The sequence below is a fragment of the Anoplopoma fimbria genome, chromosome 8, assembly GCF_027596085.1.
Source record: "Anoplopoma fimbria isolate UVic2021 breed Golden Eagle Sablefish chromosome 8, Afim_UVic_2022, whole genome shotgun sequence".
In the NCBI taxonomy this organism is placed as follows: Eukaryota; Metazoa; Chordata; class Actinopteri; order Perciformes; family Anoplopomatidae; genus Anoplopoma; species Anoplopoma fimbria.
In genome coordinates this window covers 10645740-10673083 of record NC_072456.1, presented here as the reverse complement: position 1 = coordinate 10673083, position 27344 = coordinate 10645740, and the positions used below count along the sequence as shown (strand labels likewise).

Sequence of the window (27344 nt, the reverse complement as noted above, 5' to 3'; positions counted from 1 at the left end):
GAAAAGCTGTAACCCAGCCACCAAGTCAAGGCCGTTGTGTGATCTTTACACAGTGCAGTAGGCCTGCCAGTTGCCACGCCTTGCTTTGTTTATCTAAAATGTAAACCCCTCCCTCAGTCCTCTTCAGATGAGGGAGGAAGCCAGACAAGATACAGTTTGTGGGGACAAGGAGTTTTGTTTGTTTAAGACGTACAGCCGAGGGGAGAGAACAGACCTCTGGTGGCTCTGAAAGGAAAAGCGAGGTGACCCTGAAAACAATAGGGGCACTTCCTGTCCACTCTGCATCTTTACATCTCCCTCCCTTGCTCTTCCTCCTTCCCTCCCTCCATATGTTCCAGGATGCTTCAGCTGCATGTCTTGGGGCAGATGGCAGGGACGAGGATGGGCTGGGACAGTAAAATGATAACTCAGCATCAGCTGGAAGAAACAGTAGGGGATTCCCCCCTGGAAAATATTTGTCTCTTAAGCTGCTAAATGTTCCACCATGCCCCACACTGCACATGTTGCAACAGTCAATTACGGAAAGGTGCATAATTGCTAATGTCAAATTTGAGGATAGAAAGTAAGTAAGTAAGTGACCTTATGCACAGAAAAAATTTACATATAGACAGCAGTTATAAGTGTCTTACCAGAAAGGTATTTAAGTTCAGATTTTTTTAAATGATTAAGATTTGGATAGATATTTCATATCAAATGTTTCGATGTTAATGTCTTAAACAAGTTCATTAGTGGCACAAGTGGAGCTGTATTCAGATTCTAGATAAGACTTTTGGAGGAGACCAGGGGCTTTTTTTCTACTATGGGAAGGTTATTGTTTGTCCTCTCAGTGAAGTGGAGGAGGTGGGGTCTGAGGTCACGGCCCCTTCTGTGGGCAAGATGTGAAAGCCTTGCTAAGTCTTTTAAGAGGGGGGGGGAAATAACAACACGTGTCGCACTGTACATAACAATGGACAGTCGTTCTTCAGGAAGAGCTTTGTGACAAACAAGCCTGCAACTGGTCATTAAGCCTCAAGGAGAGACTCTCGGCAGGCTCAAATAATTTATGTTCTTGTGTCTCATAAAATTCACTGCTTCAGCCATTGTGATGTGCATCCACCGAAGTGTAAATTTTACAAGTTGGCGGCTGCAAATTGCTAAAATTTTTGTGAGACCATATGTGGGCTCCATCTGGAAATATGATGATGTGAGTGAGGCTCCCTGCACACCTGCTTTAAATCTGTAAATATGTTAATAAAACAGCTGCAGTTTTATTTAAAGCCAGCTTTATTCTCATTCTCATTCTTGCAATGAGTTGTATATTAAATGTGATACTCTCTATCTGGGCTCTAATTTAATTAATCAAGTTGCCATGTGAAATGCGCCTCTGGTCACAAAACTAGCCCTTTTTGTCTTTTTTTGTCTTTTGTACCCTTCACTCTGCTGCTGTAATGACCCACTTTCAACTTAAAGGTTTTACATTTCATTCAATTTAATCTAATGTAAGATTTTTTTGACTATATGTGCTCACGTTACATACACTTACCTTCAGTGGGAAGAGTCTGTATTTGTTTGGCTTTGAGTTTCTGCCACATTTTGCAGGTGTAAAACTGCAAAACGTGGCAGTTTTATATAGCAAGAGAATACATGGATATAACTAGTATGAATTTCTCTCTTTGATGGTGTGTGTTTAAAGTGAAGTGAAACTTAAAGCTGGATACCAAAACCATTCAGGACCATGTGTAATTACCTGAATGTTTCCCATGTGAGGAAAATGATTTATCCAAATGGCGTGTTAATCAGTAGTTTGTAATATACTACTGTTTGTTTTGGATGTCATGGTTCTGTGAACACACTCTAAAAGACTAACAATGCACTTACTGATAAACTTGCTGTAGACAAATGTCACAAGCACAGAAACACTCCTATGGAAGTGTAAAAACATGGCAGCATTAAGAATATCAGCGACTCATTGTGTTGCACCATTGCCTAGTTACTGCAGATCTTAAGGAGAATTTAGGGAGATTGATGGAAAAGTCCGTTTTTATAACATCCAACGGTGCATATTTCTAATCCCTTGGTGAATGCTGCGAGAATATGAATGCGAAATGTGAAAGTGCTGCTGGAATCAGTAATGGTTCAGCAAGGAATTTGTGTTTCAAAGGTCTCATATGGTGGTGATAATGACTCAGTATGAAATACTAAGTATTACTACTTTTTCAGGTTAGCCCTGTGGAAAAGATCTGTGCTCCCTCTACAGGGATTCAGTCAGTGTGCTGTAGGGAATCATGTAGAGTTGCACACTGTTTGGCTTAAAACCAATAAACACATTGAGCTGTTTACTACTTTTTAAATCACTAGATGGATCCTTTCTCATGAGTTTTGGATGGAAGCCTCTAGAAAGATGAAAAGGGAACCATTTATATCTACAAATGCTTGGGTGGTCAATGCAGGAATCTAGTCTATAACGCAGGAACCTAGTTCAGCTGTTATAAAAATATCTATATTTTGATTTTTTAAAAGAAAAAGAATAACTCCTTGTAAAGAAGGCATTCACTAAGCCTTAATAAATCGTCGGTGATTAGGGCAAGAACCAAGAATCACTATGGTTTGAACTATTTACTGAGAGTTACCTGTTCTTTTTTCAGTCGTGCCAAACCAATGACTAATCTTTTTAAACAAATGCCTTAATCCCAATGGAAGGACAAAGAATGTTTCATTTCTAGTTTCAGCTCCTTAGAGATAAAAAAAAAAACAGTTCCTCTTACTAAAGCAGATGTGGAGAAAAACGTGAATCTCCCACATGGCTTGCACTTAGCAGAACTATTGTGTGCCGAGTGGCACTGTGGCATGTAAGGTAATGTTTTAAACTAACTTCCTCAGTAGGTGTGGGTGCATGCATGCTTTGGCACCAGAAGCCATCCAGCTCGCTCTTGCTGTGTCCTTCTTACATGCTGTCTGATGGGAATGACTGCAGAACTGTGTGAGCATGTCTCTGTGTTTGAGTGTGTGTGTGTGTGTGTGTTGAGCAAACAGCTATCAGACAGGAGCCGAGACCCTCCACATCCACCCCCGCCACAACCTCCACAGGCCTTTTCCTGCCTGTAGGGTGATTCCTGCCCCTGTGCTCCCTCCACTTCCTTCACACACATATCAGCCTCCAGCAGCAGTACCTCTTCCTGAATCTGGCTCAAGTTCTCTGGACACTTTGGACAAGCAACAACAGCTCATCCATCTCTTTCTATCCATCTATCTCTATTTCCTTGCTTTTCCTGCTTTCTTTAACTTTCACGGACCAATATTGTATCATATGAATATATCATCTCACATCATTTCCCCAAGTGACACAATGTTGAATTGCTCTTCTGGGGCCACTGCAACTGTAGCCATCAAGAACTTTCCTCAAAATGTCTGCTCTTGCATTTTTCCTGCCTTTCAGCACATCACTCCCAGGGTGTTATCCAACTTCCTTAAACACGCCTGCAATATTCCAGACATGTTGGCTGGATTTAGTACCACTCCCTTTCCACAATTTCCTTGATAACCATGTTCCGATGGGACAGATACTCTATTTCTGTAATTAGGATTTTGCAATAACTAACATAATAATAGCAATGAAAAAAACAGCAGTTGTGTGTTTAGCATCTGGCCATGGCTAACAAATTGTCATGACAATGTGAGACATGGAGCTTTTTTACCCAACTCTCCTTTTACTTTTTATCTTGCTGAGTGTGCTGACTGTCTGAAATAATGTTATTCTACATGATCCTGTACCGGAGGAAGCCTTTTCACATTAAACCCACTCTAGTGGTCGACTACATTCTGTTATGATTAGGGCTTCCTTAGTCTGATCCAGAGGCTTTCCATAACACCAGTAATGAGGTGTGTGTCTGTGTGTGTACAGTACCTTTGCAAGGTCAGTGTCGGAAATAACATCAACACCCATCAACATCCCTGACTGCATAGAGGGTTTGTTTGGTGTCAGGCATGAGGGTCACCCTGCTCTGCATCTGGTGATGGACCCAGATCACCACATCCCCATTCTCAGTGCCCCAGCTTCACCTCAGGAGGCAGATTGGGAGACTAAAGGTTGGTGGGGAGGCATATTTTTTTTCCAGTGTGGGACTAATGAATGGACAGGAAGAGAAAGTTTAGGAACATGTTATTTCACTCTGATTACATTTGTGTGTGATAATAAGTGTGTTTAAGTATGTGTGCAGAGTATAAATATTAGACTAAATCTTTGAAGATATAGAAATAGAGCTATATGTAACCCACACCAGCAGGTATACAGTAGTTCTTGGATGGTGAAGTGATAAAGTAAGTAAAATACTTCACTGTTATGGCTAAAACATAATGTTAGCCTTTGTTCATATGTTGAAACTGTATGGTTTAAAGTGCAGTTATTGATTTATATGCCATCATTGGTACACATTGTCATACAAGTACACCAGTCTATTATTCACACAGGGATTCACCAAGGATCTTAGTCCATACAGACAATTTTTTGTTTCATTACATGTTTTCAATGTTAAAGTTCAACACTTTAGGTTTTAAATACGCCCATCAACATACTTTTAGGTAAACACATAAATGTCAAAACATGATCAACTAGCCTTTTGAGCATTAGCAGTATTTTTGAGACAGGTGGGTAAACTTAACTCATATTTCTCAGCCTAGTTACTTATGCCTTTAGTGTATACAGTATGACACTGACTGTTCAGTTAGCACAATCATGCATGTTTTGGCTTTCCAACGTTTGTGAAAAAATATTTAAAATGAATATTTAAACCAGTTAAGGCATGTGGTCTCTCTGCCAAGTTAGATGAGAGATTGTCATAGGAAGTATTAACACAGAAAATAACTTACACAATAACTCCTGCTGTATGTCAGCTGAATAGCAGCTCAGACACCACAGATTGGTGTGAGAAAGTAGCAACAACAGATGTTTTTAAATGGGATGAATAATAAAACGGCTGTGAGCCAGGAAAGAACCTTTTTTCTTCATTGGTGCGTCATCATCCTTAACATTGGATCAGCATTATTTAAGCAAATAAAATTCTAAAGATTACTCTGGTGATTTTATATAACTAGTTCGTAAAATGTAGTAACTTGCAATCGCAAATTTGAATGAAAAAAGAAAATGAATGTCTTCCTTTTAGTCCCTCTATACCTCTTTAGCTGAAAAACCTGGCTACTACAGTACCCAGCATACAAATGAATGACATATTTCCCCTAGACCATTCTCTGCATATTTAGTTAGTCTACATTTTCTTTCCTTCCACAATTTTTTACACTTGCTGTCTATATCTGTATGATATTAGTCTGTCCATTGGTTCTGTTAATCAACGGAGATATCAGAATATATAAATGCTAATACCATCTCTGCTAACTGGAATTTATTCAACAGTACGGCTTGAATCGACCATGGAATTGAGCATGTCTTTTAAAGGGCAGGTCTTGAATCATCATGTTGTAATGGTGATGAGATTATTGGTGGAACTCAAAGAAATGGGAAAATGGAGGCCAAGTATTTATATGGGGAATTTGTCAGTAACTCACTTTGTATCACCCTCTCAAACCTTTGCGAGGGTACTGTGTGTGTGTTTGTGTGTGTGTAGTATAGAGTTGAAAGATTATGAATGTGTAAAAACCTGCAAGTACATGTTCATATTTATATCATCTAGAGTTATATCATCTTAAAGAGATGATACGGCACGTAGTCCACGACTCCTATTGTATCTCATCAACCGTGCACATCCTGCTGCTCACCCTGTGGCCATGCTGACTTTGTATATTCTCGTCCATTGTCAAATAATTTCCGATTATTCCGTGTGTTGATCCATCTATTGGTGATATGCTCCCCTTAGGGTTGCTTGAATGGAACTTCTTCTTGTGAGAAAGTAGGCCTATACAGTGGAAAGTGACAGGATGTACGGGAGAGAAAAGGAAGCGGCATGCGACAAAGGTTGGGAACCATTTGTCATGGTCTGAACACACTCGTATCTTCCTGTGCTATGGCCAAGAAGTTGGTTTTATGTCCTTAATCATTATTTTAGTGCTGCATCTCCTAAATATGTTTGCATGCCTGGAAAAAAAAAATATATATGCATTAATCATTAATCTGGTTTATTAAATTTGATGCAGAAATCAGCAAAAACTAAAGACTCTACAGCCATGCAAGGCCATCAGGTCTGCAAACTAACTTGTACACGATGACATTATGCTAACATGCTGATATTTAGCAGGTGTAATGTTCACCGTCTTAGTATTGTTAAGTTAAGTTGGTGCCATGCTAAAATTAGCACTAAACCAACGTTGTGTACAGCTGTTGACAGAAATGTCAATTGTTTTCTAGGTATTTCGTCATAAACCAAAGTATTGGAGAAATGGGAATTTTAAACTGATAATGGCACTAAATTAATTTAAGATTTAAGATCAACAAATACTTTACAATTCATTCTGAGGGGGATTTAATATCTACCAAATTTCATGACAAGCCATCCGATAATTGTTGAGACATTTAACTTAAACTACAAATATCAAACTCTTGGGAGCTGGGGAGATAGTGTGTCAGTTTGTCACCATAGTTGGAATTCTCCTTGCTTTTAAAAACACATTCAGAACCTCCATAGACATAATACTGGAATTATCAAGTCTTTAGGGCACTTTGTCTTTGGGGATATCCGACTTTTTAAGACGGGGGTCTTTAACTTCTACCAATAATGCTCACACACACAATGTATCTCAAAATCTGTGTCTGTATCTATGTGTCCTTCATCATCTTTACCCTATCGCTTAAAACACGTTTCTCTCAGACACAAACATTCATGTAATCACATTCTGCCTCACAGATGATTTGTGTCTCTCATGGTCTCCATGATCCTTGGGAAGGGTTCCTTTATCAGACAACACGAGGTACGTTGGAATGGAGGAGGTCAGGGGTTTGTAAATGCAGTTTTGGAGGAATTGAGGGGGGAATTAAGGGGCCTAAGAGGTGTGAGTGACACCCTTGCTTTGGCTCCCAGGGCCCAGCAGGATCAGTGCGTGTGGAGCCGGGCCAGTTCGCCACACAATGAGAGGAAATGGGAATTTAATACAAACTTTCTCACAAAGTCTCAGAGACCTCCCGCCTCTGTTGCCGGTCTCACTTGCAGACACCCCCAGCTTTGCCATCAGCACCTCAACTACAACCACAACAAAATGTCAGAAACAACTAAAACATGCCTGGGAGCATGCTGCTGTACATGCTGTGCAGGTTTTGACACATTTGAGCGGATATTCCCCCACAATGACTTTACTTAATCGAATTTGTGAATAATGATGCTGAAGAGTAGAAATGCACAGCAGATACAGAATACAGACAAGCTAAGACAAGGTGTTCAATTTTAATACCATACACAGATAACTGGTTGCCCAACCCGTTGTCACCAGAATTTAAGCTATGTTTTTATATTAAGTCACAGATTTATTAAAATGTTGCCTTATTGTTACAGTAATTCAAAAGCAATCAAATACAAAAACACTTACACCTTTGAAAGGAACCCCATTTATGCTCTTTTGCTAAAAGCTTAAGAAACAGCACGTTCTCTTTCTTTCTTTGATTATTTGCAGGGTTGAACAAGATTGTTTGAGATTGTTTGTTGCACTGTTGTTATAACCGGAGAAGCAATATTGTGCTTTTTGAACTGGCCAGGAGACACACTGAGCAGTGAGCCTTGCCTTTGTCTGATAGTGTCAAAAAGCAAGCGCGTGTCACTTTAACAACAAACACAGTTCATAATTACTATAGGGCAACAAAGACTTCTGTATACAATGGCTAATATCTGAGGAGCACAGAGTGTCCTCCACCCTGCATGTGCATAATAATTTCCTTCACATATATACAGATGCATGGGCACACACACAAAGTATTCTATGCAGACACATACAGTTACACTACATATGCATGTATACAGTCTGCTTCCCATCAATGCACCTTCACACGCACATGCTCATGCACATATACATACACACAGTCACACAAAACCACCCCTGGTTTCTGGCTCCTGATAGTCTTAATGCAGCCAGAGGCTGGAGTGTCTGTGTTGACCCAGCCTTTGTTCTTTTTCCTCTTGGCTTCCTATGGAGGCTCCACCAAGCTGTGTGGGCAGCATCCAGCACTTTTCAATCTTTTCTATCTTTGCACGCCCAACTTTAATCACAGATTCTACAACATTCTGCAAAACCTGCAATCATTTTATCAGAAAATTGCTTCAATTATGTGCAAAACACGTTTTAAAGTACAGTGTGTTGCTTGCATAGAGTTTATTGTAATCATTTGGCTACACTGTACATATGCATGTGCTGCAACCAGAACTGGGAAGTTAGCAGTCTGTTCTTGACAATTAAGTTTCATTGTTCTCAATGTTAGGCCCATTTCTGTCTGTTATGAAGTGAAAGAGGAAATAAGATGGTCTTTTAAAAGAAATCTTTCTGGCTTCTGAGCCAAGAGTCAAAATGGAAACACCATGATTTGTAGACGAAACAATTCCAACCTGGGTGTGCCCATTTCAGTTTTAATTTGATCTCTTTTTACCTCATCTAATTGAACCAGCAGGACGTGTCCTTTGATAATGCTTTTCAGTTTGTCTTTAATGCACTATTTGACATTATTTTCTTTTTCATAATAGACATCAATGTGCACACACTTTGCCAATAATTCTATTACTTTATTATGTGTTATTTTGATAATCCAGCATAAAATAGAATAGTCCTTGCAGGCCAAAGAAAGCCATGTGAGCTCTTGAAATCTCAAAAACAGGATATCTCTAACAATAAGAAGTTGAGTCAACTTCAAGTCGATTGTCTGAAGCCACAAGGAAATGCAAAGAAAACATCAAATCAATTCACAGTTTTTGCAGAGAAAATGAGAAAAGGCGTGTGCAGTTTTTCCAACTGGATCTTTCAAAGTGAGACAGTGCCGCACTTTTAAAAGATTGGGCTGGAAATAGCAAAATAGACACAACAAGCATATTGTTCAAAATGTCCTGAGGCTGACTGATTTTAACAGTGAGGGGAGAGGGGAGGCTGACCATAAAGGCTGCAAGGATGGTAACTAACTCATTAAATGAAATAACAAAGCTGTTGCATTTGACAAATCATGATACCAGCTGCTGCTGCATTTGGTGTATCTACAGTATCTTAACAAAGAAATGCAGCAATACAATATAATGTCAGCTACAGATCACACATGGGGCATGCAGAATGCAAAAATGCATATAAAGCATCAGGTAGTATAAAGTATTGTGGTCGAGTACACAATTATCAGCATGTAGTAGATTTGATGGAATGCAGTCTTAAATTCTCCAAAAATGTTTATCTTTAAATCCCTTCATTTAAAAAAAAAAAATGTATTTGCGAAATGGAGTGTGCTATATGTTTCTTACAACACAGAACTGAAATATTGCTGTGACAATTCCAGAAATAGGACGGAAATGAAAATAAATATTATATTTTATAGTAAAAACAGACTATAGCTGCCCATAGCTACAGCAGAATATATAACATTTGAGCCAATATAAATAATACAATCCTGTCGTAAAATGTTGTATCATTTCACTGTTTAAAAGATGTAATATATTACAGAATCAATTGTATGCATAGATAATCTCGGTGGTTGGCATTGTATTGCAACATCAAGTGACAACGTTTTAACTCATAAATAGGTAACAGTGATCGGGGAGGTCTGGAGCGCCAGCGTTACTCCGCTGTCTGGTGACGCTCTTCCTTCCTTTCCCACCCAAAGAAAGCTGAGCTTTACCGAAGGTCTAACTCTGTACTTTATGGTTACGGGCTGTGCGACCATCTCTGAAAGCTATACAGAACCGCTGTAGTCATTACCGGAGAGATTTTACACCTGAACTGGAGGTCTGGTTATTTCGCCAAGTTATGCGTAAAAAGGCGCACCACTCGTCGTGACGCAGCGTCACCGTTTTGGATGTACAACTCTCCCCTTAAAAACGATATCGTAACGACATCTTTTTCCTAATGAGGATTATAAACACCATGAGGATTTCGTGGGTGTTTGTATTGTGCTTCCTTGATTTATCAGGTAAGGGGGAACTTATTTTAAGGCTGTTTTGGAGAGCTCTTAAACGGAGCAAAAATATCAAAGTCGTCTGTTATTTTCGTTATGTAAAGTAGGAAAAAAAATGCCCCCCTTAAGTTTACACTATTTGATTGTTTATCCATTAAATAATTCATTAAAGTCATAATTACCCTCAGAGTGTAGAGTGTGGATGTCTGAACCCTTTGGGAAAACAGGAGCTCATCCATGTTTCCTGCCATTGTTCTGTGGATCTGTGGCTTAAATATCAGGGAAGAGGAATGCTGGACAAACTGACATTATTGGGTTTGGCTGTTTTTCACATTCACATTCCTTCTTTTTGTTTTTGTACATGTTCGGCAATTTCTCAATCTCAGATGCCATTGGGTAAAATGTGGCAAGTCAAAGAGTCACTGTTATAGTGAATACACTATGAGATTCAAAACATACTGATTTTGTACGGCACTTTATCTGTTCAAAATGGTTTGCAGCATAATTTTGTGTAAATTGGGTCAGGTGTATTAAAATGAGTTAATGACATTCTACATCAGAAGTGAAACTTTTTACAAATGTGGTCTAAAACATGCTCCAAACTGCTGTTATCCATTTTGAGCTAACTTTAATCTTAGAAACAGGATTATGTGTCTCATAATCAAGTTTTGCTCCTTATGACTCTAATAAAGTCCCTGTTTCAAACACAATGCCCTGTCCTTTAGATGCTGTGATCGACTTGACCATGATATCTACAGCGGAGGTCACCAATGTCAATCACTTCACCATCTCTTGTATCAATGGAGAGCGCAGCCCTGCCCAGGTTGAGCTGGACATCAAGAAAGACAATACAATCCTCATATTCCCCAAGAAGCCACATTTTAAAGTGCATAAGCCCAGGAACAAGGAGGCAGTGGCAAGAGACTTCCGTGATCTGGATCATATCGGCATCTTCTACTGTGAATCAACTCAGGAAGTTCCCCCACTTGAGACAGCCACAATGATCAATAACTTTGTCAGAGGTGGGTTCAGACTTCATAAAAAACCTATACAATTATCCTCTTCAGTTTTCTTATCCATCCAGTTTGGATGGTGTGTTAGGTTTGGATCATAACTGTGTGTATCTGTTTTCCTTTACAGCAGATTTTGTCCCAACCCACCTTACACTGACTGCTAACAAAGGAGACACAGTTCACCTCAGCATGCAGCTACTCAGCTCCCAAAAAAGAGATGTGACCTGGAAGTACAATGGTAAGCAATCCTACACAACTCAAGAACTATAAAAGCCGTTCTCTCTCTTTCTATGTATTTGCAAATAATGATAGAAGACTACATTACTTTTTTAACACATTGAAAATAATGCCCTCAATGTTTTTTTTTGTGTGTTTCATGTAGGAAACTACTATTATATGACTCACTGGAACGACATGATTAATCGTACAGCGGTTCTCACTGTGGAGAATGCAGCTTTTGCCAATCAAGGCATCTACAGTGCCAGCTATGTGGGAGACATCCCCCTTCAGGGCGCCTGGATGAGGCTCATTGTCAGAGGTCTGTTGAATCCTGACATTCAAAAGCTTTGAAATAAAAACACACACACAACAATTTGCACACATTAGGGTCAGATTGTGTCAAGGCTTATACAACAGCACACTACTAGATTTATCATACAGTTCCTCACCTCACAAGAGCACAGCTGTAAATTAGGAAGGTTAATGGTTAGAGAAAAAGCTTAACTGGCTTTTATGTTCTAAAGAAATATCATTAAAAGCAGAACATTTTGAAAATTTTGATTATTTCTCATAATGAATGAGTTAATTAGAAAAGACTGATAAGTAAATCCTGAAAAGAAGACTCGGAGAAGTCTCTACACTTGGCCAGATAATAGTCAAGCACATAACAACCAGTATAACAACAAATTGTTGTTTTTACACTTACTTTTCTGTACGGATTAAACACAAGATATCCTGACACATGAGAATGGTATCAAACTCTGAGCAAGAAGCCAAATAAATACATTTACCTATATGTGTAAGTATTATTTAACATTTTAGCAGCAAGTTGGTTTTGAGGTTAATGAATTCAACTTTGAACATGACATGTATTTCATTGAGACAGCATGTGTTAGTTACATTTCCTGTAACATCAGCAGCATTAACACCATCTCCACCCTTCACCTGCTCTGCTCTGAGATTCCCCTCTTCCCTCTCTTTCTCTCCACCAGATGCAGTAAATTCTTTCAGCTCACGTTACAACACGATTCAATGTCTTTCCTATTTCCTTAGATTTGTATAGGGAATATATAATATAAACAGGCGGTCTCTGTTTGAATTTTTTTTAATTCATTACACTGCATGTCTGCACTGTCTTAGATGGTCAATAGCAGCTGCACTCAGAAAAGTATGCAGGGTTTACTAGACTGAAAGCTGAAACTGGAATTGTGCAGGCAGGTTAAAAACAAACTGTTCACATATTCAAGGAGGACATAACATATATGTATTGTCACATTTTCAACATGTTGTATACATTTTTAAGTAAAAGAAAACTTGTTTTCTCTGTAGATTGTCCCAGTAAGAAGTGGGGTCCTTACTGTGACAAGGACTGTCCAGAGTGTCTCAACGGCGGAGTTTGTCATGATGTTGACGGAGACTGTATCTGTCCTCCAGGATTCATGGGGACACGGTGTGAGACAGGTTTGTAGTGTACTCAATACGGTACAATACTGTTGATATGTGTGTAAGTGGTAGAGAGACAGACAGATGGAGAATGAGAGAGAGAAGATGGGTATAACATCAGATTTGTTTTTACTATAGTCTTTAGCGAAATGCTAATGTCAGCATGCTCAAATGTTCTCAATGACAATGCAAGTATGTTGATGATTAGCAGGAGTAATGATTACAATGTTATCCACCACACTTGTAAACCATAAACCAAAGCTCATTATCCAACAATAATATAAAACACAACACTAATACTTGGACAAAACAACCCATTGTCTTGGATTTGATTGGTGACCCAATGGGTACTAGGTTCAGTATTCATTACTGCATCTGTGCTATATTGATCCAAATTGGGTCAATTTTGACACAGTGATTTTATTGTGTGTGCGTGTGTTGAGCTGTTAAGTAAGGAGACTACATACGAGGTACATTGCATTTCAATGGCATACTTTAGATCAACATCACATCTACACAGCATTTTGGTAAGGACCGTGCCTAAACAGCTTTTCTTATTTGAGTATAAATATAACTATAAAAGTCAAATATTTGGGTTACAGATGAGTACACTGGCAGCTACTCTGTTCTCTGTGGTGTTTTGCAAGGCAGGTTGAAGCATGATACAGCAAAACTCAGGGAATTTAAATAAACACAATTGTGAATTTGTCTTTCTCTGATGGTTTGCAGCCTGCAGAGAAGGAATGTTTGGCCGAAACTGCCAGGAGTCATGTGGTTCCGAGCTGAACTGCAAGGGGCTTCGATTCTGCCTACCAGACCCATATGGCTGCTCCTGCGCCAGCGGCTGGTATGGAAGCCGCTGTGAAAAGGGTCAGCACTGCATCACTTGGGCTTGTCACTGTATTTTTAATTCAAGTAACATGCACATTGTTTGATTACAAGTTTTTACCTTTTTGTGTCACACTGTGCAGTATAGATTTCTGTTTTCTATTTTCAGCCTGCCATAATAACATGTATGGCCCAGACTGCAGCCTGAGCTGTGAATGCCAGAATAGAGGAGTTTGCAACCGTTTCAGTGGATGCCAGTGTCCCACAGGGTGGAGAGGACAGAACTGTGAGAAGTCTGGTAGGTATCCTCACATCATATTAATCCTTCTTTTTTCAGTTTCTTCGTTTAGGTCGGGCTCCTCTGTGGAATGGAATTGTCTAAATTGCTACTGTGTATCAATTATTTTGCCTCATCACTGCAAAGTACATTTCCATTCTCATCATCTTGCTCACCAATTACCACCACCTTCTTCCTCATCATGACAGCAAAGATTTGTGAACATGCACAAGTTACAAAATGTACAAAACACAGTCGGATTACATGCAGTGTAATTAAACCTTTTACCAAAAAAAGCTGGCTTCATCAGGGCTTATGACAGAACCTTAATGAAACCCTGTCCAGTGAAATGGTTTAATTAAATTGTTTGTAATCTGTGAGTCTGCAACCAATTTGTTTCCTCTTTTTTCATTTTTGAAGCTTTAACTGCTATAGCTATGGGCAGGCTTTATTTTCTGGGAAATAAATTTGAAACACACTGCTGCTTTTGCAAAATAAATCATTCTTCTCTGTCACTATTCACATGTTTTTTCTCAATCTTTGTACCATGCCTTTCTCCATTTTCAGACCGGGCTCCCCAGATCTTGGATTTGGATAGTAATTTGGAGTGGAATCTGAACTCCACCCCTAAGATCTTTTGTTCAGCCACAGGCAACCCTCTGCCCAGCCACAACAGCATTGAGCTGCGAAAGTTGGACAGCACTGTGCTCAAGGTAGAAAGACTGACAGTTGCTTGCAACACTCTTGCCAACATAGCTTTCAGTAAGCCTGAATTAAAATAAAGCAAATGCACAGCTTGAATAAAGTTTAAGTCAAGGTAGTCAGGTAGAGATTAAATAGAAGGTCTAACAGGGATAGGGTGATCTCGTACAGTGGTTCCCAAAGTGACTGCTTTGAGGACGGCTTGCTCTGCTAGATTTACAATATTTTTCAATAACGTTTTACCAGATTAAAAAAGTGAGCAAAAATTAAATTTCTGTTTGTGTAAAGATTAAACGATTAAAAATATGTTATTTACTGTAGCAAGATTTAGAGGTGCTGATAGGCAGATTTTTAAAATACTTTGTGGAGAGCTGGGCTACCTGCTTCCCTGTCTTTATGCTAAGCTAAGGTAATCACCCCCTGATTCTAGCTTTATACTTAACTGGTGCTGGGACATCAGATACAGAATCTAGGGAAATTGTACTGTGCCTTTAAGATTGGACTGATGATTACAAAGTTGAGTCAAGCTCAAAGGAAGTCAACAACACAATGGCCCGTCCAGATAAGGCTATATCACTCTACAGAGCAGCAGTTACCACGTGTTGCTTATAAGTGACACGTACATTTCTTTGTTAATCTTTCCGTGCTTTTTTCTTGATAATAGAAACAATCTGATAAAGAATTGTACCACCACTTCACACAGAAAAAAATTAAGTTCTCAGAGTTAGGACGCCCTTAGCAGTGGCAAAAATAGGCACAATAAATGTAAATGTAGTTTTCATCTTCATGCATTATAATGTATGTAATGTGTTTTACTCTCAGGCTTCTCAGACTGTCATTGACTCAAATAAGAGTACAGCCCTGTTTGTAATCCCTCCTCTGACTGCTCAACAAGGGGGGTTGTGGGAGTGCAGGGTGTCCACTAATGGAGGCCAGGACTCCCGCAAGTTCAACCTCACCATCAAAGGTCTGTGTGTGTGGTTCCTTTTAAATAATATGTAAAGTAATAAATAGAGAGGAAAATAGATTGTTTTGTGACCATTTCCTGTATGCAGGCACATCCCGACAAAGATCTGCATTTTCTAATATTTTGCTGTGTTTACTCAGAGCCCCCTGTTCCCACTACTGCTCCCAAACTGATGGAAAAAAGGAGCAAGCAGCTGCTGGTGATGCCCGTGGACTCCCACAGAGGAGATGGCCCAATCGTCTCAACCAAGCTCCTCTACACACCTGTGGAGAACGGAGACTCATGGTCCACCATTATAGGTAAGATATAATTCAAAAGTAATACTACATCAATTAAATTGCTGACACAGAAAAAACTAAATAAGTAAAACGTATTTATAAGAAACACCCTAATCTTGTTTGCTCTACAATGCACTGCAGGTTAAGGGTATAATACTTCAAGTGCCCTGCTGTTTTTTTTGTTTTTTTTAAATGTGTGTTCATTATATTATAGATGTATGTTTAAAGCTAAATGTTAAATAAATTACACATACATTGAATTTTGTATTATCAGCATTTTCCTACATCCACTTTCTTTCAGTCTATAGTGACAAAGAGCTGATCACGCTGATGAACTTGGAGCCTTCAACGCGCTACCGTGTCTGTGTCCAGCTGAGTCGTCCTGGGGAAGGCGGAGAGGGGGCCCTGGGGCCAGAAGCCATCATGGAGACGGATTGTCCCGGTAAGACCCAACGATAACTGGGATCACACACATACTGAACATAAGTATATTTATCTGGAAATCTTGCTTGGGAACAAATGTCTACAGTCGGAACCACATAACTTAAGCAAGCACAATTATCTAATGTGTGGTTAGACTAATAGTTTGCTGAGCAGTGCTTTTCCCAGACATTAAGTAGCCAGTTGTATTTTCCCAAGTGAACATATCTGTTCTGATGACTCGAAGGGACAAAGGATACAAATGGACTGAAATGATCAGTGGACATTTTTTTGCTAAAAATAAGATGAAGTCCCTTTGGGATCACAACTACAAAAACAAAAAGCAAACCTTTGTTATCAAGCAGCTAGGAATCACAAAATAAATTTAAAAAAGCAAGAAACTGCTTTTAAAGTTGCAGAGTCAATGATTTTAATTCCTCATTGGTGTAGAGGGAGAGAGCATATCCGAGTGTGAGCACAGAAACGATCAAGTAAACAAACTGAAATGGAAAAGTGATTGTTTTGAATTGTCATAGATAAAGGTATAGTTCTGTTGAGTTTGACTTTTTGGTCATATGTGGTTAGATCCATGTGTGAAATTGAACAAATTGTTGTTACAAGGGAATATTGTTCGCTTACACAAGCACAAACTATTTGTATGACTCGTGTGCCTTTGGGAAGTATCCCGGAACAGTTTAGGACTATGCACTATTGAGTGAGAAGTTGTATTAATATTGGTATACGATGCATATTGAATTCTGCACCAAATTTTTTTGTATTTATGGTCGCCATTCATTCATTTTCCCAAGCCACTTGATTACATTACTGGGTGCTGTGGCCTGCAGTATATTGTACAATTGGCCAATATAACACCCCATGCAGGTTGTATGTTCACCTCAGAATCAACACAGTCCCAATTCCATCACTACATACTAACTGTATACAGTATATACTAATCTTTATGTTGTACATTGTTTACAGTTAGTATACACAAAATCATTTTTATGTTTTATCCCAAAAGGATATAATAAAATATTTGCGCAGTTTGACATAAATCATATTGTGAAAAAGAATGCTACTGCCAAATAAAGAGACAAATATTTAATAATATAATATAAAAATATATTTTCTCAAAAATATCATAGTTACTTTTAGTTTTGGGAGGGTTTCCTGGAGTTGTTTCTCCATCACATATTTATATTTTGTCAGTATGAGTATCCTTCATCTTGTCACTTTTCCCAGGTAAACACATAAGCTGGTTAGAATTACTATTTAGTTTAGATTTGGGGCACAGTCATGCAAACATATTAAAATCTCCAATCAAACTGCATGTCTTTGGACTTTGGGGGGAAACCAGAGCGCCTTTCCAAAACCCACATGAACCATGGGTGTAATTCATATAGGAGTAGGGCCAATATTTAAAGCTAGTCCCTCTTGTTGTAAGCCAACAGTCTTAACTATTGTACGGCAGCCACTTGAAATATAATTTGAGGTAATCATCCACTTCACTTTGAAATACTTTACCCGTCCCTCAAGGGGGCAATTTCAGGGAACCGTGACAGACATAATGAGAGAAATCCTCAAAGAGCTGTCAGCTCATACTGTGTTCTCTGTCGCTGCAGAGCCCACAGTTCAACCTGAGATTGACATCAGCTCGGTGGAAGGCCGCAATGTCACTGTACGCTGGCGACTGCCCGCCAACAATGGCGTTAATGCTGGCACAGCCACTGGCTTTTTAGTGCAGCTCTTCGGGCCTCCACCCTTCAGTGAGAAACTACTGGAGGAGACCACCCTGCTCACTGTGCTCTCCACAAAGTTCCACAACATGAAGTACCAGCGAGACTACACCGTGGTGGTGCGCCTCATCAACTGTGGCAGCCTGGGGCCGCCCTCTAAACCCTACCACTTCCGCATCAACAGCCAGGGTAACTAGAAACTCTGCTGTTAATAAACTGCAACAAAGGCTTCTTCTAAATTTTGCAAATTTTTTAAAGCAGTTGGTAATGCATTTGCAGGGGTTTGTGGCTAAACAAGAGGTCTAATACAATATATAGTGTGTTAAAGACTCACACGTATTTAGTAATAATAAAACATAAATAAATGGGATGATAAGAGCTTCTTAAATGTGCTTTAAACACTCAGGAAAAGAGTATAGTTGGTGCTTGCTGGTTGCTTGGTGACTCTCTCCCTGCCCACAAACTTTAATTGAGTTGAGGATGAGTTTTACAGCTGATAGGTAGGTGTTGAGGAATAATCCAGTTTAGTTAGCAATCAGTGATGATCAACAAGTTAGAAAAATATCAATCCAACAGAACCCTTGTCGTTGGTATGAAATCATTCCCAGAGCACCAAAGGGTAAAAAGCCTGTGACAAACATTTTCTTTAGGATATAGTTTCACAGAATCACTGTTTATTTTCTCTAACTATGACAATCTCTGCTGTGTGTCTCAGGTCCATCATCTCCACGCAACATCCAGGCCGAGCCCTTGTCCATGTCCGCCATCCAGGTGAGATGGGAGCCCCCTGAAGATCCCAATGGAGGCATCATCAAATACATCATAGAGTACCAACCAGTCGGCCAAGGGTCCCCGCACCCTTGGGTGGACACAGATGATGGAAACAAGACAACCAAAGATGTGACAGCACTCAATGGCAGCACGCTCTACCAGTTCAGAGTGAGGGCTTTCTCCAAAGTGCCAGGAGAGTGGAGCAAGATTGTTCAGGCGATGACACAAGGGGATGGTGAGTAGGAAGTTATTGTCTGCTCACCCACCTCTATCCACCATTACTACAACTGACATGTTGATATTGTTAGAATTCAAACTCCATTAACAGCCTTCTTATTATTTTTGAGGACCTAAATATAGGATTTAAGACGAGAAAAGTTTGAGTAAGCGTTGTTGTCAGCCTTTTCTCTTTCGAAAAGAAAAATTTCCCCCCCAGAAAATTTCTCGATTACCAGAGTGAATGAATAATCCAGTGTACTGACATAAATCAAGGCCTTTTTATAGCTTTTTGGACATGCATTTATTTACCCAATTAATCAAGCTAAAAGTCGCTCCCAGTGGAACAATTATGCACTACTGTACTAGTGGCTATTATTGGGCTTTTCCCAGGTGGCGTTGAACAGGACCACCCACACAGGGACAGGGTTCTACTCAGTTTTAAAAATACAATGACAGTCTATTTATCTTCACTGTCTAAAATCATCTCCGTCTCCCTATTTGGTTTTTCTCTCCATCTTCCATCCTGCCCCTCTGTCCTTCCTCTTTATCTCTTTCACTCTACCAAAAAAGGCATTCAGAGTTTTACCCCGACCACCCAGGGTGTGGCTTGGAGGCCCGTTGGAGACAGTTATCAGCTGTTGGTGGCAGTGGTGGGCTCGGTAACTGTCACCTGTGTGACTATCTTGCTGGCACTGTTGGCTCTTTTCTTCATCCGCAAGACGCTGCTCAACCGTCGGCGCACGTTCACCTACCAGTCTGGATCTGTAAGTATCCAAATTTTGTAATTACTAGTTTTGTTGACATAATATCTAATCCGACAAAGCTCAAATGTATTTTGAGAAAAGCCCACTGTCAAGAAATGTAATATGTTTGCATTTATCGTAGAGCTTAAGACTGTTTAAACCCCCAGGGTGAGGAGACTATTCTGCAGTTTAACTCAGGAACTCTGACCCTGACACGGAGGCCCAAACCGACACCAGAGCCCCTAACCTACCCAATCCTGGAATGGGAGGACATAAAGTTTGAAGATGTCATCGGAGAGGGCAACTTTGGCCAGGTGTTTAAGCTCTTAATGTACTTTCTTAATATTTTAAATGTTTCTCGTTTGGCTGACATCCTTTATTCACTTGGCAAAACATTTAAGCTAACAACAGTCTCAAAACCAGGTCATCAAAGCCATGATCAAGAAGGATGGCAGCAAAATGAGCGCCGCCATCAAGATGCTGAAAGGTAACTTTGGCACACATTCATGCAAGCACTCACAAACATATCGAGATATTGCACATGCATCACAAAATGAAAGCTGCGTTGCTTTCACTTTCCTAATAATGATTTGCGTGCTGATCATTCTACAGAGTTTGCCTCAGAGAATGACCATCGAGACTTTGCAGGGGAGCTGGAGGTGCTGTGTAAACTAGGCCAGCATCCCAACATCATCAACCTGATAGGAGCCTGTGAGAACAGAGGTGAGTGAGCAACACCTAGTGGCTTTTATGGATATTGATGAGCTTTGGAGTTATGGCTTTTGAGGAAATACTGATTGTTATGATGACTAGGCTGTTTAGAAGACTGTAAGATGAAGACTGTATGTATGTATGTTACCTTTACTCACTTATCTGGTGTTTAGACCTCATAAAAAAAAAAAATATATATATATACAGTATATATATATATTCCTATATAGACACTGTCCACATTTTAGTGGATGTATGAAGAGACCCAATATATCTATGTAGTTTATTTAGTATTGAAATAATGTAATATGCTACAGCATAAACCAGTTATTACCAAGTATAAAAATATTATTCATAACCCAATTCAAGGTCACCTATGAGCTTCCTCTGGAGCATTCAACAACAACACGCAGTCTAATCAGTGGGTGGAGATGTTCAATTGTCATGGAGATGATCTATTGTGATTGATATGTGAGCTCAGTGTTATGACTTCATCTTTAGCACTTTAAAGTAGATCTTGCCTGATAATGTATATATTATTATATTGGATTATGTATTGCAAAATATATTTAGAGACTTTCCAAATCATCATAATGTATTTGCCAATACTTTTTTATTCAAGAGCTGGCTGTATTGATTTTTCAAAGGACTGATTTATGCTGATATACTAGTCAGTGTCTTGCAGACAATATCTTGACCAAATCCTACTTCTATCTTTCCTGATTTGACCTATTGTACCCCTATATGTATTACTGTAAAATAACAGTTTTTATTATTCCTACTTGAGATCCAAACAGATACTCCCATCTGATCATCTGTAATTTGCACCTGGAAAGCACCAGCATGTGTCCAAGCTAAATAATCCTAGCCTGCCAGAAGCATTTTGCACTTTTGCATTACATTTGTTTGATTTGTTCATGTGCTTCACAAGCACACTGCTGTGCCATTTATTTATTTATTTATGCATTTGTATAAGGTTTCCTTGGCCCCAGTTCTTACCATGGAGTGTCGGTTTCCCATAGCTACAGCCCATGGCTTCTACATTGAATAATTGAATTGCTTTTGTTTGATCAAAGATTGATAACGTATGGGGGAAGAAGTCTAGCCTGGAATGTACATCAGTGAGGACATTACAATACCAAATCAGCCTTGGAAAAATAAACATTCTAATTCAGTGTGTCTCCCCACTGAGTCAATAGACCTTCACTTTACATCTGTTCATTAACTCAGGTTCACATATTTTATTCAGTGATAAGAGTACAACAATACATATTTACTGTACTACCGCCTCCTGAACGAGAGAATTCTTACCTTATGAAACTTAGAATGTTTTTTTTTTAATGCCCAAAAAATCCTCCCTTTGTGTCATTTTCAGAACAGTTTTGGTCTTTTATGTTTCAGGTGCTTGTTTACATGCCTGCTTTATACATAGTTGACTATTATTATTTTCATTATTATTATTATTATTATTATTATTATTATTATTATTATTATTATTACTATTATTGATATTTTGTATTTGCAATTTGGAAGTTGTAATTATTCATACAAAAACAATTTGGAAGGTTAACACAAGTATAAGGAGGGAGGAAAGTAGGCTGGAAGGTAGAGGTGGGAAAATAAAGAAGGAAAGAGATGGATAAGAAAGACATGTTTTCAGGGGGTAATATTTATTTGGCATACAATTTGCATGTGTTCTTCCCTTGCTGCCTCTCTCTTTGCTGAAGCTGTTAAAATGTATTTTATAGCAACAGAGAAAGTCACTGGTTTGGAGTGGTAGCACAAGCAGGTACTCAATTGCTGTTTTGGGAATTTGTTTTTTGTCTTTCATGTTGAGGAACGAAAATTGTTTTGGAAAAACTTTGCTGCAGGAAACACGGCATGTCCTGTTTAACATAATCTCTTGTAGCTGAGAAGGAACACAATTGTATTATGTTCCAGTTCTTTAACCAGTCTGTCCAACGCCGCCCTATTCTTTCCTTTAACATATGGTATTAACTAATTGTGTTGGCACACTCTCCACTCCTGATGAAATCAGCATGAAACCCTTCTAACAAGCACAACTACCTCATGACCTAGGAGCTCTGGTTTTGGCTGAAAGCCACCATCTATTAACAAAGCATCAACCATCTGGTTGATCTCTGTGAGACTTTCATGAAAGGTCTGTTTTACTTCTGTCTGTGTTAAGACAGAGCTGTTGAAGGCCAAGCCCCTTACCAGCTGTAGCTGGGTCTCTTCCCGGCCTATTGCAGGTCAGCCAAGCTCCTAGTCAGAGTTTTTGTGGAGCTGAGCTGTCAACAACTGGTAGATGAAATGTTTATTAGCAGCAGCCTTCCTTAACTGTATTAATCATGAGTGTCTTGTGTTGTCAAATACATTATTCATTGCCCCAATGCGAGTAAATCTTATATAAAGACATCAAACATCATAAAAAAGGGAGATCTATGGCACATTTATTAAGTGTCCGCTCTTCATTACAGGATAACCTCCTCTTCCTAATGTTACTCTGTCTCTGTGTTCTCCAGGTTACCTTTACATAGCCATCGAATACGCTCCCTATGGTAACCTTCTAGACTTCCTGAGGAAGAGTAGAGTGTTGGAGACCGATCCTGCCTTTGCCAAGGAGCATGGCACTGCTTCGACCCTCACCTCCCAGCAGCTTCTGCAGTTTGCTGTTGACGTGGCAACTGGGATGCACTATTTAAGTGACAAACAGGTATGAGATGAGCAAGTGTATGCGTGTGGCTGCTTGTTTAGTATTTTGTGTGGATGAGTGCATTTTACTTGAATTGTTTGTCTCTCATAAAAGGCATTCTTTCAAACAAGCTCCATGACAGAGGATCTTGATGAAGTCATTGAATAACTAATTTAAAAACATGTTATTTCAATAATTCCTCCTCTCTCCTCCCCTCTCTTGGTACTAGTTCATCCACAGGGATTTGGCAGCCAGGAATGTTCTTGTAGGGGACAGCCTTGTGGCAAAGATAGCAGACTTTGGCCTGTCCCGTGGTGAGGAAGTTTACGTTAAGAAGACAATGGTGAGTGGCGGAGTCATACACAGTTGCACAGCAAGGAGAGGGCACTAGTTGTTTTAGTCATTTTGTACTCAATGTGTTTCCACTTAAGAAGATTAATGCTATTGACATCAACTCAAAAAACTAATAACTTGCACAGATAAACTACAACAAACATTTACCAGTAGATTTTTGCACATGATATAAATGTGTGACCCCACAGTGTTATATCTGTAGCCTGGCAGTCAATTTGTAGTCTACTACACGATGGTTATAAATTCATTAATATGCCATTTTGAAAAAGACCTCATTGTGTAACTAACAACTCATTTGAAGATTAATTATTTACTGCTACTAAAATGTATTGGAAGCTTGCAGTTGTTCACTGGTATCACATCAATTTAAACAGCATCTATGAGATTCTGATAATATGAGACATAACCTTTAGAGTCATGTCTTAATACCATCAACTGCAGAATAGTGTGTAGTGTTAGTACAACAGTGTGCTACATTGCCCTAATAGGCCATGGACTTGTACAATACTTGGTATGTCAACTGGATCTCCATCATCAACCTGTGGCATCAGAGTAACAACCTGTCAGATTTTAGCATATTTTACTTCTTTATGTATTCCTGTTTCACATTTTATGTTTTAATATTCATAATCAGACTCTTCACATGTGTGAGAAAGTTCATATGCCAACTTAGCAGAAAGTTTCAAATTAATGTCTAGTTTGGCTTTCAGGGGAGGCTGCCTGTACGCTGGATGGCCATTGAGTCCCTCAACTACAGCGTATATACGACCAAGAGTGATGTGTAAGTGTACAGTGTCAATTCATCAGTTCAATCAACATCATTTTAGACTTTAACCATTGCCCTTACCCCAACAGGTGGAATTTTTCAGGGAATGCAAAGCACACAATGTTTGTCACAGTGGAGCTTCAATTATGTACAAAATGCAAAAATCTTTTGAGTGACATGGCAGGCTTATGACATTGCAAACTAATCATCCCTCTGGTCAGTGGTGGAGTGATAATAGTGTGTTGTGTAAATGATAAGCACAAGCAGGAAGCCTTGGGTACACCTTAGCAGACAGATTGAGACATTGGTCTGTCAACTGGAGCCTATTAATACACAGTGGAGAACAAGCTTGAAGAGTGTAGGACAGCTAACGGAAGAAGTGTGAAGGCTGCTGTAGAGTCAGAGAGAGTTGTAAATAAAAGAAACAGAGTGAAATGGAGAGACAGTGAACAAGATTTGAGATAGACAAATAAACAGGCCGACCCGACAAGCAACACTTATCTGCTCATATGATCTACCAGACAGTATTGTGAAATGTGAACCTCATGGCACTTCTCATGAATTCTGTCCCTAATCAGATCATAGGAACTAAGGTGGTTTCATGTTGTTGAGTCCCAGGTTAATCATTTTTTCAGTTGTAACTAATAAAACAGTGCTATTTTCTTCATATGTTTACTTTACAAACATCTCTGTCCTGCATTTTCTCTCCCAGGTGGTCTTTCGGTGTTCTCCTCTGGGAAATTGTAAGCTTAGGTAAGAAAGCATACAGCCTGTGGTGGTAAAAGGATGGTGACAATTCACAACCTTACTTGACCCAACATCACCAGCAAAAAAGCATTTTCTAACTTTCTTGTGTTTGTGTGTGTGTGTGTGTGTGTGTGTGTGTGTGTGTGTGTGTGTGTGTGTGTGTGTGTGTGTGTGTGTGTGTGTGTGTGTGTGTGTGTGTGTGTGTGTGTGTGTGTGTGTGTGTTTGTCAGGTGGCACACCATATTGTGGGATGACATGCGCTGAGCTTTATGAAAAACTGCCACAAGGCTTCAGGATGGAGAAACCAAAAAACTGTGATGATGAGGTGTAAGTATTCAGCATTTTGTAGCTAATAATTAGTTTATTTAGTATTTCTTTCCTTTGTTCTACCCTATTCATCAATGTCTCTTTCTCTCTCCAGCTATGAGCTGATGAAACAGTGCTGGAGGGATCGGCCCTACGAGAGACCCCCCTTCTCCCAAATCTCTGTCCAGCTCAACAGGATGCAGGAGGCCAGGAAGGTAATGCTGCATTCACACAGTCGTGGAAAAGGGAAGATTAGGAAAATGTCCTGTTGTTATTACTTAGTGTGGAATGGAGGATAGCAAGACAGCTACACCATTTCTAAAGTCATACAGACATTTGTAGGACTTTTTAATGGCATTTTCGTGCAATACTATACTTTTACAACAGTCACACCAGATAGTTAGAAATGTAGTCCAAAATATCTATTTCGATTGGCAAGTTACATATAGGGTGTTACTGTTGGAATTAATTTACACTGAACTACTGCAAATTGTAAGTTTGCAGCCATTAGGGAACCATTTTATTGACATTTCTGTATGTTTCTCTCCAAGTCACGCCTGTACACAATTACATGAACATGTTATGAGGCTCCAGCACGATTATGTTTTAAACTCTTCAATCACAACAGCTTCTATACATCTTCCAGGCTTATGTGAACATGGCTCTCTTTGAGAACTTTACCTATGCTGGGATTGATGCCACAGCCGAGGAGGCCTGACTACCAGCCCCCCCAGACCCTAGCAGGCCACGTAGACCCAAGAGGAAGTCCCGAGGATGGTTGCCACGTTACTGCCACCCACCTGCTGCTCAACGTCATGAAAGGAGGACCAGGCGCTCTACCAAAGCCACCCAGCTATAGATGGAGGACTGTGAAAGGACACTGTTTGGAGGTATCAGAGGCATTAGGAGATGAGGACGATTGCTGGGCCTTGGATGGACAGACGGGATTGCTACTAACCTTTTGGGAAATACTGACCCCAATTACTACAAACCAGTCCCAGAAAAAAGACACAACATTGTACCTCTTGCTGTTACAAAAGTTACAATGCTGGACTGTTTTTTCTGATTGTTGAGGGGATGCAGCAAATAAGGAGCTATGTGACTTGCTAAAACACCACAGGGTCTGTGGGGTGTCGACGCTGGACTTTATTTTCTTGTCTTAATGGAGAAGGAATTTCTTTCATGAAGATGAAATTCAAAGGACACAGTGTGAATCACAAATATTCAAGTTCTCAGACTGTTAGAGAAGGATGAAAGAAACACAATGTAGCACTTATACCAGCCTCATACATGCCATTGGTGTCCTTTACTGTTTGCCTATCACTGCCATGTGAATGTAACTACTACTGTATATATTTTGTCACATAGATATTTCAAAGCCTCTTATTCGAATGTAGTCAAAGATACAGAGCGATATAAATGCAATCCATGGTATATGCTCCATGTGTTGCATGCAAAGGCTCCACCACAAGAGAAGTTGTTTGGGAAATGTTACCAATATAAGGCAGATACACAGCTAGTCTACCAGCTATCAATATTATATATAGTTTACCTTAAACACTATGCAACCTAACATAATGTATGGTAATGTATCCATTGTATAAGAATGTACAGTATGTTTTCATTAACTGGTTCCTTGAATAAAGGTTTTGGGTGTTGACTGGACTCATCACCACATTGTTAGCTGTTCTATTAGCATAAGTCCAGTTTTCAGTTTTAAACTGCAGTTTCAGTGACACTAAGGATGCTGACGCTAGCAAAGATTAGTGTGTTTTTGTTGTTGTTGTCGCTGGCCTGCTCAAAAGTGAGCAATGATGGGAAACCACAGGTCAGGCTGCTGGGGGCCAAAGTATCATTTTAGTGTTCAGGAACACTGATACCCCTGCTGCACTGAGCTGATCTGTCACTGGGTTTCCTTCACAAAACAACCGCAGGCACACAACTGTCTGTCAAACAGGGTCTCAGTGTGCCAGCTTCCTGAGGACTCCCACACAAAGGCACAGGCTATATAACAACACAAATGTGTACTAAGGGAACAAGACAGAAATTGATTTCCATCCCTTGTTTGAAAAAGGGCTACGAATTATTTCAAATA

The 27344-nt window shown here is 39.6% G+C and overlaps 1 protein-coding gene across 5 annotated transcripts; it reads left to right on the top strand.

Annotated features, from left to right (window-relative positions):
* The first annotated feature begins 9804 nt into the window (after nucleotides 1-9804).
* Nucleotides 9805-26938, top strand: tie1 (tyrosine kinase with immunoglobulin-like and EGF-like domains 1). 5 transcript variants are annotated; one of them, XM_054602711.1, is made up of 24 exons: nucleotides 9805-10069; nucleotides 10780-11076; nucleotides 11198-11305; nucleotides 11450-11605; nucleotides 12616-12747; nucleotides 13459-13599; nucleotides 13727-13855; nucleotides 14402-14547; nucleotides 15359-15503; nucleotides 15644-15802; nucleotides 16083-16223; nucleotides 17824-18126; nucleotides 18653-18943; nucleotides 19498-19691; nucleotides 19838-19984; nucleotides 20094-20157; nucleotides 20283-20393; nucleotides 22907-23097; nucleotides 23306-23419; nucleotides 24129-24211; nucleotides 24909-24949; nucleotides 25174-25270; nucleotides 25365-25464; nucleotides 25896-26938. In XM_054602711.1, the coding sequence occupies exons 1-24, from the start codon at nucleotides 10006-10008 to the stop codon at nucleotides 25965-25967; spliced, it is 3426 nt and encodes a 1141-aa protein (XP_054458686.1). In that variant the 5' UTR covers nucleotides 9805-10005; the 3' UTR covers nucleotides 25968-26938. The 5 variants fall into 5 exon arrangements, with proteins under 5 accessions (XP_054458686.1, XP_054458687.1, XP_054458685.1 ...); XM_054602712.1 differs by having other exon boundaries at nucleotides 11195-11305; nucleotides 24141-24211; XM_054602710.1 differs by having other exon boundaries at nucleotides 11195-11305.
* Nucleotides 26939-27344: the final 406 nt, after the last annotated feature.